This window comes from Mobula hypostoma, chromosome 9 (assembly GCF_963921235.1).
Source record: "Mobula hypostoma chromosome 9, sMobHyp1.1, whole genome shotgun sequence".
In the NCBI taxonomy this organism is placed as follows: Eukaryota; Metazoa; Chordata; class Chondrichthyes; order Myliobatiformes; family Myliobatidae; genus Mobula; species Mobula hypostoma.
In genome coordinates this window covers 124512977-124528373 of record NC_086105.1, presented here as the reverse complement: position 1 = coordinate 124528373, position 15397 = coordinate 124512977, and the positions used below count along the sequence as shown (strand labels likewise).

The 15397-nt window shown below is 38.9% G+C and overlaps 1 protein-coding gene across 1 annotated transcript in view; it reads left to right on the top strand.

Annotated features, from left to right (window-relative positions):
- Nucleotides 1–15397, top strand: part of xylt1 (xylosyltransferase I) — a 283246-nt gene that overhangs the window by 113938 nt on the left and 153911 nt on the right. The window contains exon 2 of the mRNA XM_063059068.1: nt 14782–15289. Within this exon, the coding sequence (XP_062915138.1) occupies nt 14782–15289 (508 nt within the window). The remainder of the gene's footprint in view (nt 1–14781; nt 15290–15397) is intronic.

The following is a 15397-nucleotide window of genomic DNA, read 5'->3' as shown; positions in this document are numbered from 1 at the left end:
ATTCATTTTTTATGAGATAGCTTCCTGGTAAAATCTGTACAGTCCTTAATAAATACAATGCTTAGTGACCTCTCAAGTCTTCTACCTCATGTGGCGTGTTCTCTGTTCATCGAAGCTCTGCTGTGTTCTGTTGGATGACGATGTTGCAAGGTGGTAACTCCCAGATTCTTATTTTTTACCTGAAATGTTAACTCTTTATTATCATCAAAATTTCTGAAGTTTATTGGTGATGCTTCTTTAATTTCACTGCCTGTTTATACGTATTCCACCTTAACAATCGGCATTTTTCTTGGATAGCTGTGTGAGTGGCTCACACACCTCATTTATGTGGGGCAGAGACTTGCTCAGCTGGTTGATAAACCCAGAGGGCAATATATCCTGCAACATCCATCGGAGACGGCATCTCCTTTACTGCCTTGACTGTTGTAGTACCTGCAGTGATTAAGTGACCTGTGAAGGAGAGTTACTTCTTTATGAGGGTGCAGGAATTGTTTGTCAGGATACCGCCTGGATTAGAGGACCAGAAAGAGATGTTGAACAAAGTGGGTTTTCTCTGGAGTGGCAGAGGCTGAGAGGAGAAGTTAATAAGAATGCTTAGAACTTTATAGAAGACGTATAGAAATTTATAATATTATGAAAGGTCTAGATGGGATATACAGTTGAAGCTAGGTGTTTACATACATCTTAGCCAAATACGTTTAAATTCGGTTTTTCACAATTCCTGACATTTAATCCTAGAAAACATTCCCTGTCTCAGATCAGTTAGGATCACGACTTTAAAAATGTGAAACATCAGAGTAATAGTAGACAGAATGATTTATTTCAGCTTTTATTTCTTTCATCACTTTCCTGATGGGTCAGAAGTTTACGTACACTTTGCTAGTATTTGGTAGCATTGCCTTTAAATTGCTTAACTTGGGTCAAACGTTTTGGGTTGCCTTCCACAAGCTTCTCACAGTAAGTTGCTGGAATTTTGTTCTATTCCTCCAGACAGAACTGGTGTAACTGAGTCAGGTTTGTAGGCCTCCTTGCTCGCACACGCTTTTCCAGTTCTGCCCACAAATTTTCTATCGGATTGAGGTCAGGGCTTTGTCATGGCCACTCCAATACCTTGACTTTGTTGTCCTTAAGCAATTTTGCCACAACATTGGAGGCATGCTTGGGGTCATTGTCCACTTGGAAGACCCAACTGCGACCGAGCTATAACTTCCTGGCTGATGTCTTGAGATGTTGCTTCAATATATCCACATAATTTTCCTTCCTCATGATGTCATCTATTTTGTGAAGTGCACCAGTCCCTCCTCCAACAACATGATGCTGCCACCCCCATGCTTCACGGTTGGGATGGTGTTCTTCGACTTGCAAGCCTCACTCTTTTTCCTGCAAACATAACGATGAGCATTATGGCCAAACAGTTGAATTTTTGTTTCATCAGACCAGAGGACATTTATCCAAAAAGTAAGATCTTTGTCCTCATGTGCACGTGCAAACTGTAGTCTGGCTTTTTTATGGCCTTTTGGAGCAGTGGCTTCTTCCTTGCTGAGCAGCCTTTCAGGTTATGTCGATATAGGACTCTTTTTACTGTGGATATAGATAATTGTCTACCTGTTTCCTCCAGCATCTTCACAAGGTCCTTTGCTGTTATTCTGGGATTGATTTGCACTTTTCGCGTCAAAGGACGTTCATCTCTAGGAGTCAGAATGCGTATCCTTCCTGAGCGGTATGACGGCTGCGTGGTCCCCTGGTGTTTATACTTGAGTACTATTGTTTGTACAGATGAACGTGGTACTTTCAGGCATTTGGAAATTGCTCCCAAGGATGAACCAGACTTGACATCATTTTCTGATCTCAATCCAATAGAAAATTTGTGGGCAGAACTGAAAATGTGTGTGCGAGCAAGGAGGCCTACAAACCTGACTCAGTTACACCAGTTCTGTCTGGAGGAATGGAACAAAATTCCAGCAACTTACCGTGAGAAGCTTGTGGAAGGCAACCCAAAACATTTGACCCAAGTTAAACAATTTAAAGGCAATACTACCAAATACTAACAAAGAAACTTCTGACCCACTGGGAAAGTGATGAAAGAAATAAAAGCTGAAATAAATCATTCTCTCTACTATTATTTTGACATTTCACATTCTTAAAATAAAGTAGTGATCCTAACTGACCTAAGACAGGGAATGTTTTCTAGGATTAAATGTCAGGAATTGTGAAAAACCGAGTTTAAATGTATCTGGCTAATGTGTATGTAAATTTCTGACTTCAACTGTATAACTGGTATCTTTTGGTTGAAATGTGCAATTCTAGAGGATGTCCGAAGTAAGAGGGGACAAGCTAAAAGGCTTGTGTGGGGCAAGTTACCTTTTTTTACATAGTGAGTGGATTGAGCATGGAATGCCCTGCCAAAGACGGTAGTGGAGGCAAATATGATAGAGATGTTTAAAAAGCACTTAGCTAGGGACACGAGGGAGAGATGTGGATATTGCAATGAGGAGGGAATGAGTTTGGTCAGGTGTTTAGTTAATTCAGCACAGCATCATGGATCAAAGGCCCTGTGATGTACTATTGATTTTCTATGAATTATACATTTTTCCCCCAGCTTCCATTATTACTCCCTGCATCTGCTCATCAGGGCTGTAAGGTTCTGGTCACAATCTAACTTTCCTTCATCCCTTGTTTCCCCTCCTCCAAAATCCACTATGTCATCTGCTGCAGTCTTTACCCCACTGGCCATCAAGTGCAGTGTCCAGTCTTTGCAGGAGCTACCCTGGCGTTAATTCCAAAAAAGCATTCTTCTCTCACAGTATCTAGTCTGTCAAAACAAGTGGAATATCAGTTCCTCTCAACAAGTACCACTTGCCACTGCACACTCAAGGTTGTTTGCCTTCTGCAGCTTTGCTAAAATGTTTCCTATTATTTTTGTGGTCTGGCGGCTCCTGTTCAGAGCTCCATTTGGACAAATTTTCAGAAAGCTGATTGATTCCTTAGAACATGTCAGGCTGTGTGGTTTGTAGAAAGGAGCAATGTCTTCTGTGGCCATGTTCATTCTTGCTTATATCGCCTAGCTTAAGTCATTAGGATACACCTTGGTGGCAGTACTATCAGCTACCTCTTCCCATCTCAGACCACATAGTCTTTATTTGCCTTCTATCTGTGCTCTTTCAATATTTTTATTAGTTTCTGCTTAGAAGAATGCAGAGTACAAAAAGATCTATATTATGTCAAAAGAAAAAACTAAAATAGTACCCAATACATTGTATTAAAAACAGTTGCAATCACAAAACCCTGTATTAATAAAAATTAAATTAAATCATAATATTGATATATAATAATTTTATTATACAGGAAAAAAATCTAAACCCACTACCAAAGTCAGAGCTGTTAGGAAAAGCAAGAAAAAGGGGAGAAAAACCCGTATCATATAATAAGGCGATTCTGTGGACGCAGTCCAGAGACCCGGGTGGTAGTTTGCCTCCCTGGTGTCAGGGTCCGAGATATTTCTGATCGCGTCCAAGATATCCTGAAGTGGGAGGGTGAGGAGCTAGAGGTCGTGGTACATATAGGTACCAATGACATAGGCAGGAAAAGGGAAGAGGTCCTGAAAGGAGAATATAGGGAGTTAGGAAAGGAGTTGAGAAAAAGGACCGCAAAGGTAGTAATCTCGGGATTACTGCCTATGCCATGCGACAGTGAGAGTAGGAATGCGATGAGGTGGAGGATAAATGCGTGGCTGAGGGATTGGAGCAGGGGGCAGGGATTCGAGTTTTTGGATCATTGGGACCTCTTTTGGCGCAGGTATGACCTGTTCAAAAAGGACGGGTTACACTTGAATCCTAGGGGGACCAATATCCTGGCGGGGAGATTTGCGAGGGCTACTGAGGTGACTTTAAACTAGAATGGTTGGGAGGTGGGAATCAAATTAAAGACACTAGGAGAGAGGAGGTTAGTTCACAACAGGGGGATGGGAACAAGTGCAGAGAGACAGAGGAGTGTAAAATGAGGGTAGAAGCAAAAAGTAGTAAGGTGAAAAGTAAAAGTGGCAGGCCGGCAAATCCAGGGCAAAAATTAAAAAAGGCCACTTTTCAACATAATTGTATAAGGCCTAAGAGTGTTGTAAAAGCGAGCCTAAAGGCTTTGAATGCAAGGAGCATTCGTAACAAGGTGGATGAATTAAAAGTGCAGATTGTTATTAATGATTATGATATAGTTGGGATCACGGAGACATGGCTCCAGGGTGACCAAGGATGGGAGCTCAACATTCAGGAATATTCAATATTCAGGAGGGATAGACATGAAAGAAAAGGAGGGTAGCATTGCTGGTTAGAGAGGAGATTAACACAATAGAAAGGAAGGACATTAGCCGGGAGGATGTGGAATCCATATGGGTAGAGCTGCATAACACTACGGGGCAGAAAACACTGGTGGGAGTTGTGTACAGGCCACCTAACAGTAGTAGTGAGGTTGGGGATGGTATTAAACAGGAAATTAGAAATGTGTGCAATAAAGGAACAGCAGTTATAATGGGTGACTTCAATCTACATATAGACTGGGTGAACCAAATTGGTAAGGGTGCTGAGGAAGAGGATTTCTTGGAATGTATGCGGGATGGTTTTTTGAACCAACATATCGAGGAACCAACTAGAGAGCAGGCTATTCTAGACTGGGTTTTGAGCAATGAGGAAGGGTTAATTAGCAATCTTGTCATGAGAGGCCCCTTGGGTAAGAGTGATCATAATATGGTGGAATTCTTTATTAAGATGGAGAGTGACATAGTTAATTCAGAAACAAAGGTTCTGAACTTAAAGAAGGGTAACTTTGAAGGTATGAGACGTTAATTAGCTAAGATAGACTGGCAAATGACACTTAAAGGGTTGACGGTGGATATGCAATGGCAAGCATTTAAAGATCGCATGGATAAACTACAACAATTGTTCATCCCAGTTTGGCAAAAGAATAAATCAAGGAAGGTAGTGCACCCGGGGCTGTCAAGAGAAATTAGGGATAGTATCAATTCCAAAGAAGAAGCATACAAATTAGCCAGAAAAAGTGGCTTACCTGAGGACTGGGAGAAATTCAGAGTTCAGCAGAGGAGGACAAAGGGCTTAATTAGGAAGGGGAAAAAAGATTATGAGAGAAAGCTGGCAGGGAACATAAAAACTGACTGTAAAAGCTTTTATAGATATGTGAAAAGAAAAAGATTGGTTAAGACAAATGTAGGTCCCCTACAGACAGAAACAGGTGAATTGATTATGGGGAGCAAGGACATGGCAGACCAATTGAATAACTACTTTGGTTCTGTCTTCACTAAGAAGGACATAAATAATCTTCCGGAAATAGTAGGGGACAGAGGGTCCAGTGAGATGGAGGAATTGAGGGAAATACATGTTAGTAGGGAAGTGGTGTTAGGTAAATTGAAGGGATTAAAGGCAGATAAATCCCCAGGGCCAGATGGTCTGCATCCCAGAGTGCTTAAGGAAGTAGCCCAAGAAATAGTGGATGTATCAGTGATAATTTTTCAAAACTCTTTAGATTCTGGACTAGTTCCTGCGGATTGGAGGGTGGCTAATGTAACCCCACTTTTTAAAAAAGGAGGGAGAGAGAAACCGGCGAATTATAGACCAGTTAGCCTGACATCAGTGATGGGGAAACTGCTGGAGTCAGTTATCAAAGATGTGATAACAGCACATTTGGAAAGCGGTGAAATCATCGGACAAAGTCAGCATGGATTTGCGAAAGGAAAATCATGTCTGATGAATCTCATAGAATTTTTTGAGGATGTAACTAGTAGAGTGGATAGGGGAGAACCAGTGGATGTGGTATATTTGGATTTTCAAAAGGCTTTTGACAAGGTCCCACACAGGAGATTAGTGTGCAAACTTAAAGCACATGGTATTGGGGGTAAGGTATTGATGTGGATAGAGAATTGGTTGGCAGTCAGGAAGCAAAGAGTGGGAATAAACGGGACCTTTTCAGAATGGCAGGCAGTGACTAGTGGGGTACTGCAAGGCTCAGTGCTGGGACCCCCAGTTGTTTACAATATATATTAATGACTTAGATGAAGGAATTAAATGCAGCATCTCCAAGTTTGCGGTTGACACAAAGCTGGGCGGCAGTGTTAGCTGTGAGGAGGATGCTAAGAGGATGCAGGGTGACTTGGATAGGTTAGGTGAGTGGGCAAATTCATGGCAGATGCAATTTAATGTGGATAAATGTGAGGTTATCCACTTTGGTGGCAAAAACAGGAAAACAGTTTATTATCTGAATGGTGGCCGATTACGAAAAGGGGGGTGGAGTGCAATGAGACCTGGGTATCATTATACACCAGTCATTGAGAGTGGGCATGCAGGTACAGCAGGTGATGAAAAAGGTGAATGGTATGCTGGCGTTCATAGCAAGAGGATTCAAGTACAGGAGCAGGGAGGTACTACTGCAGTTGTACAAGGCCTTGGTGAGACCACACCTAGAGTATTGTGTGCAGTTTTGGTCCCCTAATCTGAGGAAAGACAACCTTGCCATAGAGGGAGTACAAAGAAGGTTCACCAGATTGATTCCTGGGATGGCAGGACTTTCATATGATGAAAGACTGGATCGACTAGGCTTATACTCGTTGGAATTTAGAAGATTGAGGGGGGGATCTTATTGAAACATATAAAATTCTAAAGGGATTGGACAGGCTAGATGCAGGAAGATTGTTCCCGATGTTGGGGAAGTCCAGAACGAGGGGTCACAGTTTGATAATAAAGGGGAAGCCTTTTAGGACCGAGATGAGGAAAAACTTCTTCACACAGAGAGTGGTGAATCTGTGGAATTCTCTGCCACAGGAAACAGTTGAGGCCAGTTCATTGGCTATATTTAAGAGGGAGTTAGATATGGCCCTTGTGGCTAAAGGGATCAGTGAGTAGAGAGAGAAGGCTAGTACAGGGTTCTGAGTTGGTTGATCAGCCATGATCATACTGAATGGCAGTGCAGGCTCGAAGGGCCAAATGGCCTACTCCTGCACCTATCTTCTATGTTTCTGTGTTTCTAAAATATATTATTAACCACCATCTGTACTTTTACAACAAATGAAAGGTTTTGAAAGAACTCCAAAATGGTCCCCACAATGTATAAAAGTCTTAGCTAGATTCAGAAATTGAACAACGGATCTTCTCTAAATTTAAGTATGACATAACATCCCGTAACCATTGAGCATGAGTAGGCGGAACAGCATCCTTCCATTTAAGCGAGAGCGCCCTCCTAGCTATAAGAGAGATAAAAGCCAAAATATGCAAATCAGGTGTCTCCAAATTAAAGTCTTTTCCTCCAACAATGCCGAATAATGCGGTCAAAGGTTTAGGCTTAAAATTTACCTTGAAAAGTATCGATGAAGTTTGGAATACTTCCTTCCAGTATCTTTGAAGGCTTGGACATGTCCAAAACATGTGAATTAATGAAGCTTCTCCATTATTACATCTATCACAGAAAGGAGATACATCTGAATAAAAACGAGAAAGCTTATCTTTAGACATGTGAGCCCTATGCACCACTTTTAATTGTAAGAGGAAATGACGGGCACATAACAATGAAGTGTTAACCAATTTAATATTTTTATTCCAAGCTTCCTCAGAGATTGAAGTCTGTAAATCTTGTTCCCAAAGATTTTTAATTTTGTCTTTAGGAACATTTCTCATTCCTTGCAACATACCATAAATATTAGATATTGAACCATTATAAAAAGGTTTCAAATTAAAAATTACATCTGGTAAGTCCTTATCTATAGTTGAGAACGCAGAAAGTCTCTTATTTGTAAATAACGAAAAAAGTGATTTTTGGGCAAACTATCTGACTGACATTTGCCCAAACGAAAGAAGACTTCCTCCAATAAACAAATCCTGGAAGCATTTAATACCTAAATCTATCCCATTCTTTAAAAACTGAATCGGTCATCGAAGGTTTAAAAAAATAGGTAGAACAAATGGGACTAGACAAAGAAAATCTCAATAGACCAAAGAATTTCCTAAATTGTACCCAGATCCTCAAAGTATGTTTAACTACCAAATTTTCAGTTAGTTTACTAAAGGATAAAGGGAGTGAGGATCCAAGAAGAGAAATAATAGAAAATTTATTAACAGAGTTAGCTTCTAAAGAAACCCATATCGGACAGTCCTCATGGTTAATATAATATGTCTAATACGTAAGAAATCGTATATTGACTGCCCAATAATAAAACTTAAAATTTGGTAAAGCTAAACCGCCATTCTTCGTCGATTTTTGAAGATAAACTTTATTTACTTGCGAATGTTTGTTTTTCCATATATAAGAAGATGTAATAGAATCGAGAGAATAAAAAAAGGATTTAGGAATAAAAACGGGTAATGCCTGAAAAAGGTATATAAATTTAGGTAAAATATTCATTTTAATAGAGTTAATTCAGCCAATCAAGGATAACGAAAATGGCGGCTAGTTTGATAGTGTCCTTTTTACAAAATTCAGTAAGGTAAGAAAATTTTCATTAAATAGTTATTTATAATTCTTGGCAATTGTTACACCCATATAGGTAAATTGATTTCTTACAATTTTAAAAGGAAAGTTAGTATTAATTGATAACAAATTATTCAGAGGGAAAAAAATTAATCCATTGAATAAAATCTGGCCCAAAATTAAAATTTTCTAAAGTTTTAAATAAACAATTCCATTCAACCCAATGAAAAGCCTTCTCAGCATCCAAAGAAATCACACATTCTGATACTTCCTTAGAAGGGGAATAAACAACATTTAATAAATGACGAATATTAAAGTGGGAATATCGATTTTTAATAAATCCGGCCTGCGCATCAGAAATGATAGATGGTAAAATATTTTCAATTCTATGGGACAGACATTAGATAGGATTTTAGTATCAGCATTAAGTAAAGAGATTGTTCTGTATGAAGAACATTCAGTTGGGTTCTTATTCATTTTAAGAATAAGCGAAATAGAAGCTTCATAAAAAGATTGTGGCAACCTACCCAACTTAAAGGAGTCTGAAAAAAACTGCACATAAATTAGGTATAAGCAGTGAGGAATAAGCCTTATAAAATTCTGCAGAAAATCTATCACGATCCGGAGCCTTCCCCGCATGCAAGGAACGTACAGCCTCGGTAATTTCCTCATATGAAATAGGTTGATCCAACTGTTTTCGGTTATCAACAGAAAGTGTAGGGATGTTTAATTGGTCTAAAAAAATTATTCATTACAGTGTTTGGGAGGGTCAGAATTATAAAGTTTAGAATAAAATTCTTTAAAAATATCGTTTATTTCTAAATGGTCAGTTGTCCTCTCGCCATTGGCTTTACAAATTTCTTTATTTTGCCATTTAGCTATAAAGGTTTTTAACTGGTTAGCCAATAATTTATCTGTTTTGTCTCCATGGATATAAAATTGACTTTTATCTTTTAAAAGTTGAGTTTCAATTGGATATGTTAAAAGAAGATCATACTTAGTTTGAATTTCAACACTCCTTTTATATAAAGCAGGATCTGGAGCCAAGGCATATTTTTGGTGTAATTGTTTTAACTGATTAGCTAACTCAATTCTCTCTTTATTAGCTTTTTTATTGACACTTGCAGTATAGGAAATAATTTGACCTCTAATACAAGCCTTAAAGGCATCCCATATAATAAGACTAGAAGTCTCTTCCAAAGTATTCTCTTCAGTAGAAAGAATAATTTATCTCTCCAGAAATTTTAAGAAATCTTTATCAGATAACAAAGTTAAATTAAAAGGCCAAGATCTGTTTATTTGTGGAAGACCAGGGAGATTTAAAGATAAAAGCACTGGAGTATGATCTGAAACAGCAATTTCTTTATATTCACAGGATCAAACTAAAGGAATCATTTGACTGTCAATAAAAAAGTAATCAATCCTGGAATATGTATGATAGACATGAGAAAAAATGAATACTCCCTATCTAGTGGATGTAAAAAACACTATACATCAACAATACCACATTTCATTAAAAAAGACTGAATAAACAAAGCTGATTTATTAGGTGTTGTTGTTGTTTTTTGAAGGATGACCTATCTAAAACTGGATTTAACCAGCAATTAAAATCTCCTCTCATCACCAATGAGTAAAGGCTCAAGTCTGTCAGAAATGAAAAAAAAAACGCTCAAAAAATCCTGGATCATCTGTATTTGGAGCATACGGATTGGCAAATACCATTAATTTATTATCTAATTTTCCTAACACTATGACAAAACGCCCATTAGTATCAGACACTACTTTATGTTGAACAAAGGGAACTGTATTATCCATAAAGATCGAAACCCCCCCTCGACTTAGCCTGGAACGAGGAGTAAAAATGTTGTCCATTCCATCTACTGAAAAGACGTAAGTTGTCACAATTACATACATGTGTTTCTTGTGAAAAAAAATTGGGGCCTTAAGTGTTTTAATATAGGCAAAAATCTTATTCCGCTTCACAGGGTGATTTAATCCTTTCACGTTAAGACTGAATAAGTTAAAAGTTGACCCATTATTAATACTATTTAATAGAGAAATTAAAGTAATAACCATTAAAATGAACATTAAAACCAAACAATAAGCCTTGAAATAGGGTAACCAAGCAACAGATTTGGCTAACTTCCCAAAACAGCTCCCAGAAAGAGACCCCTCCCCGCCCCCCAAAGTCAGAAGGGCAGCCAAAAGAAGGCTGGCAGTTTGACTCCTAATTAATTCCAAGGTCAACTGTATTCCAAGCCAGTCTAAATAATGGCCAAAAAACAATGTAACCCTCATAACAAGAACACAAATAGATTAGTTATTACAGTTTCAACAATAGGACGAAAAATACCCAAACTAATCCATATTGATAAAAAAACCCTCGAAAAAAGTGTATAAAATAATAAAAAAACATAAAAATTCATAACATATAATCACACTCTGTATTAACTCATTAAAATCTTATTCTCTGAGTAAAGCATTTAAATCACAAGGAAGTTTAGCTGCGAAGGTTCACCAAAAGTAAAAGAAGCAGTTATTCATATAGCAAGATACTAAACAGTCAATCCATTATTTTTAAGAAATCCCGGGCTTCTTCACTCGAGCGAAACCATTCTTTAGAACCATCTTGCAGAGTGATTCTAAGACGAGCAGGATAACGAAGAGATGGCTTTAAACCTTCGTCAAAAAGTTCCGACATAACCTCTTTGAATTTAGCACGTTCATTCATGACCTCGGGTGAAAAATCTTCGACAATTCTAACCTTCTGACCCTTGTAATCAATCATTCCTCTTCAACGAGATTCACGAATTAAACATTCCTTTGTTTGAAATTCATGAAAACAAATTATAACTGATCTGGGTTTGGCTCCCAGAGGTGGTCTGGGCACGGGAGATCTATGAACTCGATCGATCATAGGTGCAGACGGTAAGATTTTAGGAAATAATTGTACCAAAAGGCTTGCAAAGAATTCAGTAGGCTGATCACCTTCCATTAACTCTTCAAGACCCAGAATCCGTAGGTTATTTCTTCTACTTCTGTTTTCTAAATTAATCTTCTGTCTTAATTTCTCATTAGATTTAGTTTGCTTTTCACAGAGCTTTTGCAGGTCATCCATTCTTGCATCCAAAATCGGCAGAGTTTCTTCATTCTCTTCAATTCGTTTATCATGCTCAGTTAAGGTTTTTTGAAAAGAATCCGATTTTGCGTCCATTAGTTTAAATTCAGATCTAAGTTGTTGGAACTCGGCGGAAGATTCTTTTCTGTATTTTCGAAGCAAATCTATTATAGAATCCAAGGATGCAGGAGCATCTTTTTTTTTAGTACTTTTGGCAACCCTCGTACTCATAGTAAAAAATATCACGTTTAAAAGTGAGGTTTCAAAACAGATTGGAGACAGTAAAGTAAGTGAGATAGGAGCAACTCCAAGAAGCTGTACTCCATTCACAACCAGCAGGAGAAAAGACCGTCATTTGTCTTATTCAATGAAAAAAACATATAATTGTGCATTGTGAGTTATGCAACTGAGGATTCTTTGCATTGAATCAAATATGACCCTTTATAGTGCAACTTCATGAGTGCTATTTGCTGATTTGCACTACTTGCAAGTTTTTGTTTGACATTTTTCTGTCTGCTACAGTGAAATTCACATTATAGCTCCCTCTTCAATGAGCATATGTGTATTTTGTATCTTACATTTTGACATCACATGATTTGTTGATTATAAATGCACTGCTTTGTGGCTGCAAACTTGCTTTGGATGTTTGTGGGGTGGGATCATTGTGTATCGTTCCTTTGTCATGTTGTATTTTTATTGATTGTTCTTGTGTCAACACCTTGGCATACACAATTAATGAGTGTTCTTTCCACAGAACTGACATCCATTTGGCACCAGGTACATTATATTTGGTACTGAATGTCAGTCACCCTGTCGTTGTTCTTACATGGGTCATCTTGTCCTTTCCCTGGACCTTCAACATGTTCTATATTGTGAACTGTTTGTCAAAATGATTTCACAATCCACATTGTACGAGCACTCCTCCATAAGCAGGGTGTTTCTTTCTCAGCCGCTCATGTTGTCATCTACAATATTTGTAACATCTGAGCGATATTGGAATTGCTTTCCCTTTTCCATCTTAAACTTGCATTTCACCACATGCTGGTAAATTCTAGCCTTGCTTTGGGTGGCCCATAGAGGGTTCTATACCTCCCAGTTTTGCATGTGTGCATGGACTTTCCCGACCTAACTCTGACTTGGGGGGGAGCGGTGCAGTTATTCTTTCAGGCTTCCACCAGTCTGATCTGTTAATTCTTCTGGTATGCAGAGCTGCAGTTACTTATAGTATAGTTAATAAAGTGGCAAAGGATTTTCCTCCTAGTTGTATGTAAATTACGATGATCAGCATTTTACATCTCTGTGCAACCTTTCCTCTAATTTTTTTTTAACCGCTGCGCTGACCAACCGTTGCTCTGAACAGGAAATTTTTACCTGCCTTGAAAACTGCACGGAATTTCAAGTGTCTAAATGTTAAGAAAATTCCAGCTGCGTTGCAACAAAGGCTATGTGCTCAGGAGCATTTCTGTTACTACGGGGCTGCACACCCGCGCAGCTATGGGGGTATGGTGTGTCTATCTTGTAATACATCTGATGCATTCTTCATTGTCTCATTTGAGAATTTTATGATGCAGTACAATTCTCTCCAGTATTGTTCAGTGAGATATTTTATTAAGAAGTATTCAGATACAATGCCTCAGTAACAATTTTTTACAAGTTACTGGAAAATAGTGGGTGATTTAAATTGATGATAAAGGTACTTCAATGAACTTCAAAGCCTACAATTAGGGACGGCATCTTTGTTTCCAAATGGATAAACAAATTCTGCATAGAGAGTGCTTGGTCATAAGGTACAATTCATAAAGAGGTACTTAAGCTACATATGTCAAAGAATGTCCTCTCCATTGGATATGGGCTTTCTGCCCAATGTACAACTGTATTTAGTTGTCAGAGTCACAGCATACGGCAAAATTCAAAATGAGTAGCTAGTGTAGAACAAAGACTATAGGCTTTAAAAAAGCAGAGTGATTTTTATGAACATGCATATTGAAGCAGAAGACTTGACATGCTCATTTTTAAATATCACAAATGTTTTAAATAGAGGAGCCTTTACCTGTAATTTTTGATTGATTCTTTTTAGGTATGAGCACATAGCGAGCTTTGTTCTGTTGTATTATGAGATTAAATCTGATTGCTGTTAATCGATTTATTGATTTAAAACATTATTTGCCAGTTTCTGTAAGGAGAGAGACAGAATTTCTGAGGTGCTGGTTTAATTTCTTTTTATACCAGCAAGCATTGAAAATGAGGGACTGTAGTGGGTGGCTTGTGCTAATGAGTTATACTATTGTACATTGGATTGGTTAAGTATGATTCGCAGAGAAACATTCACAGAAAACTGGCCGAGCATCGTTATGGGGTGGCGCAGTGGCAAGACTAATACAGTTGCCAACTCACTGTGATCCAGATTCAATCCTGACTCGTGGCGTTATCTGTGTGGTATTGGCTCCTTTTCTGATTTGGCTGTCTGTTTCCTTGGGTCCACCAGCTTTGTCCCCTGTTCCAAAATCCTGGATTATTCTGAATTGCTGTAGTGCCATGGGGAAGCGGTAAAATGTAGGGAAAGTTAATGAGAATGTGGGGAGAATGCATGAGAAAGAAAATCAGAGGGGAAGTGGGATTGCTGTGAGAAGTGGCATAGACTGAATGGACCAAAAGCCCTACTTAAGGAACTTGTCATTTTGGCAATTACTGTATTGCCTATTTTCTCCATGCAATGTGTTGTTGGCTCTCTTTTAAGCCAACAGCAAAAATATAACATTGTTGTTGCTTCCAAGACATGTACTGAGACAAAGTATCAAAGTGAGAGGATGTTTCCAATAGTGGGGGAGTCGGGGACCAGAGAGCACAGTCTCAGAATCCAAGGACGGAGATGACGCAAAATTTCTTTAGCCAGGGCATGTTGAATCTGTGGAATTCATTGCCACAGATAGCTGTGGAGGCCGAGTCATTGGGTATATTTAAAGCTGAGATCGATAGGTTTTTGATTAATAAGGGTGTTAAAGGTTACAGGGAGGAGGCAGGAGGACGGGGTTGAAAGGGATAATAATTCAGCCATGATGAAACCAGACCAGACTCATTGGGCCAAGTGGCCTAATCCTGTGGTCTTATGGTGTGAGTTTGAGAATGCTGTTTGTTCTTTAGTTACCATGGTAACTGACTGACTCACTAGTATTCACTTGCTGGTTTCTCTGCTTCTTTTCCAGGACGTGCTTCTTTCTCACAAGCCGAAGGAGAAAAACCGGGTCGACAGCAACAATGAAAACTCGGTCCCAAAAGACTTTGAAAATATTGATAACAGTAATTTTGGATCAAGAACACAGAGGCAGAAGCTGCAGTCAGATGGTAAAAGTAAAGCTGCTGTTGTGCAGAAGGCCAAGTATGAGCAGCAGGGCAAAGTCAAGGACCATTCTCTGTTGGGTAAGAACACCAATGAAGTCCTTCCCCTGGGAAACCATAAGGCCAAAAATGCCAGCAATGCCCAGCTGAGCTACAAGACCGTGAGCCACTATAAGGGAGGGGCGATTGGAAAAACTTCTCATGAGCTGCACTATGAACAGGCCCCGAGATGTGAAATAACTGGTAAGGAAGCGTTGTCGGCCCTCTCCAGGGCTAAAAGCAAGTATTGCCGCCAGGAAATTGCTGAGCTCTACTGTCTTCATAAAGATGGAAAGTTAATGCCGGAAAAGGTACCACGCTTGTGTCCATTGGAGGGTAAGGAATATCAACTAAAGTGATTTATTGTAATGATGGAGTGGTAAGAGGCTTCTGCTCCTCCTTTATTCCTTTCATTCTAATTTTGACACATTCCTGTCCTCTTTC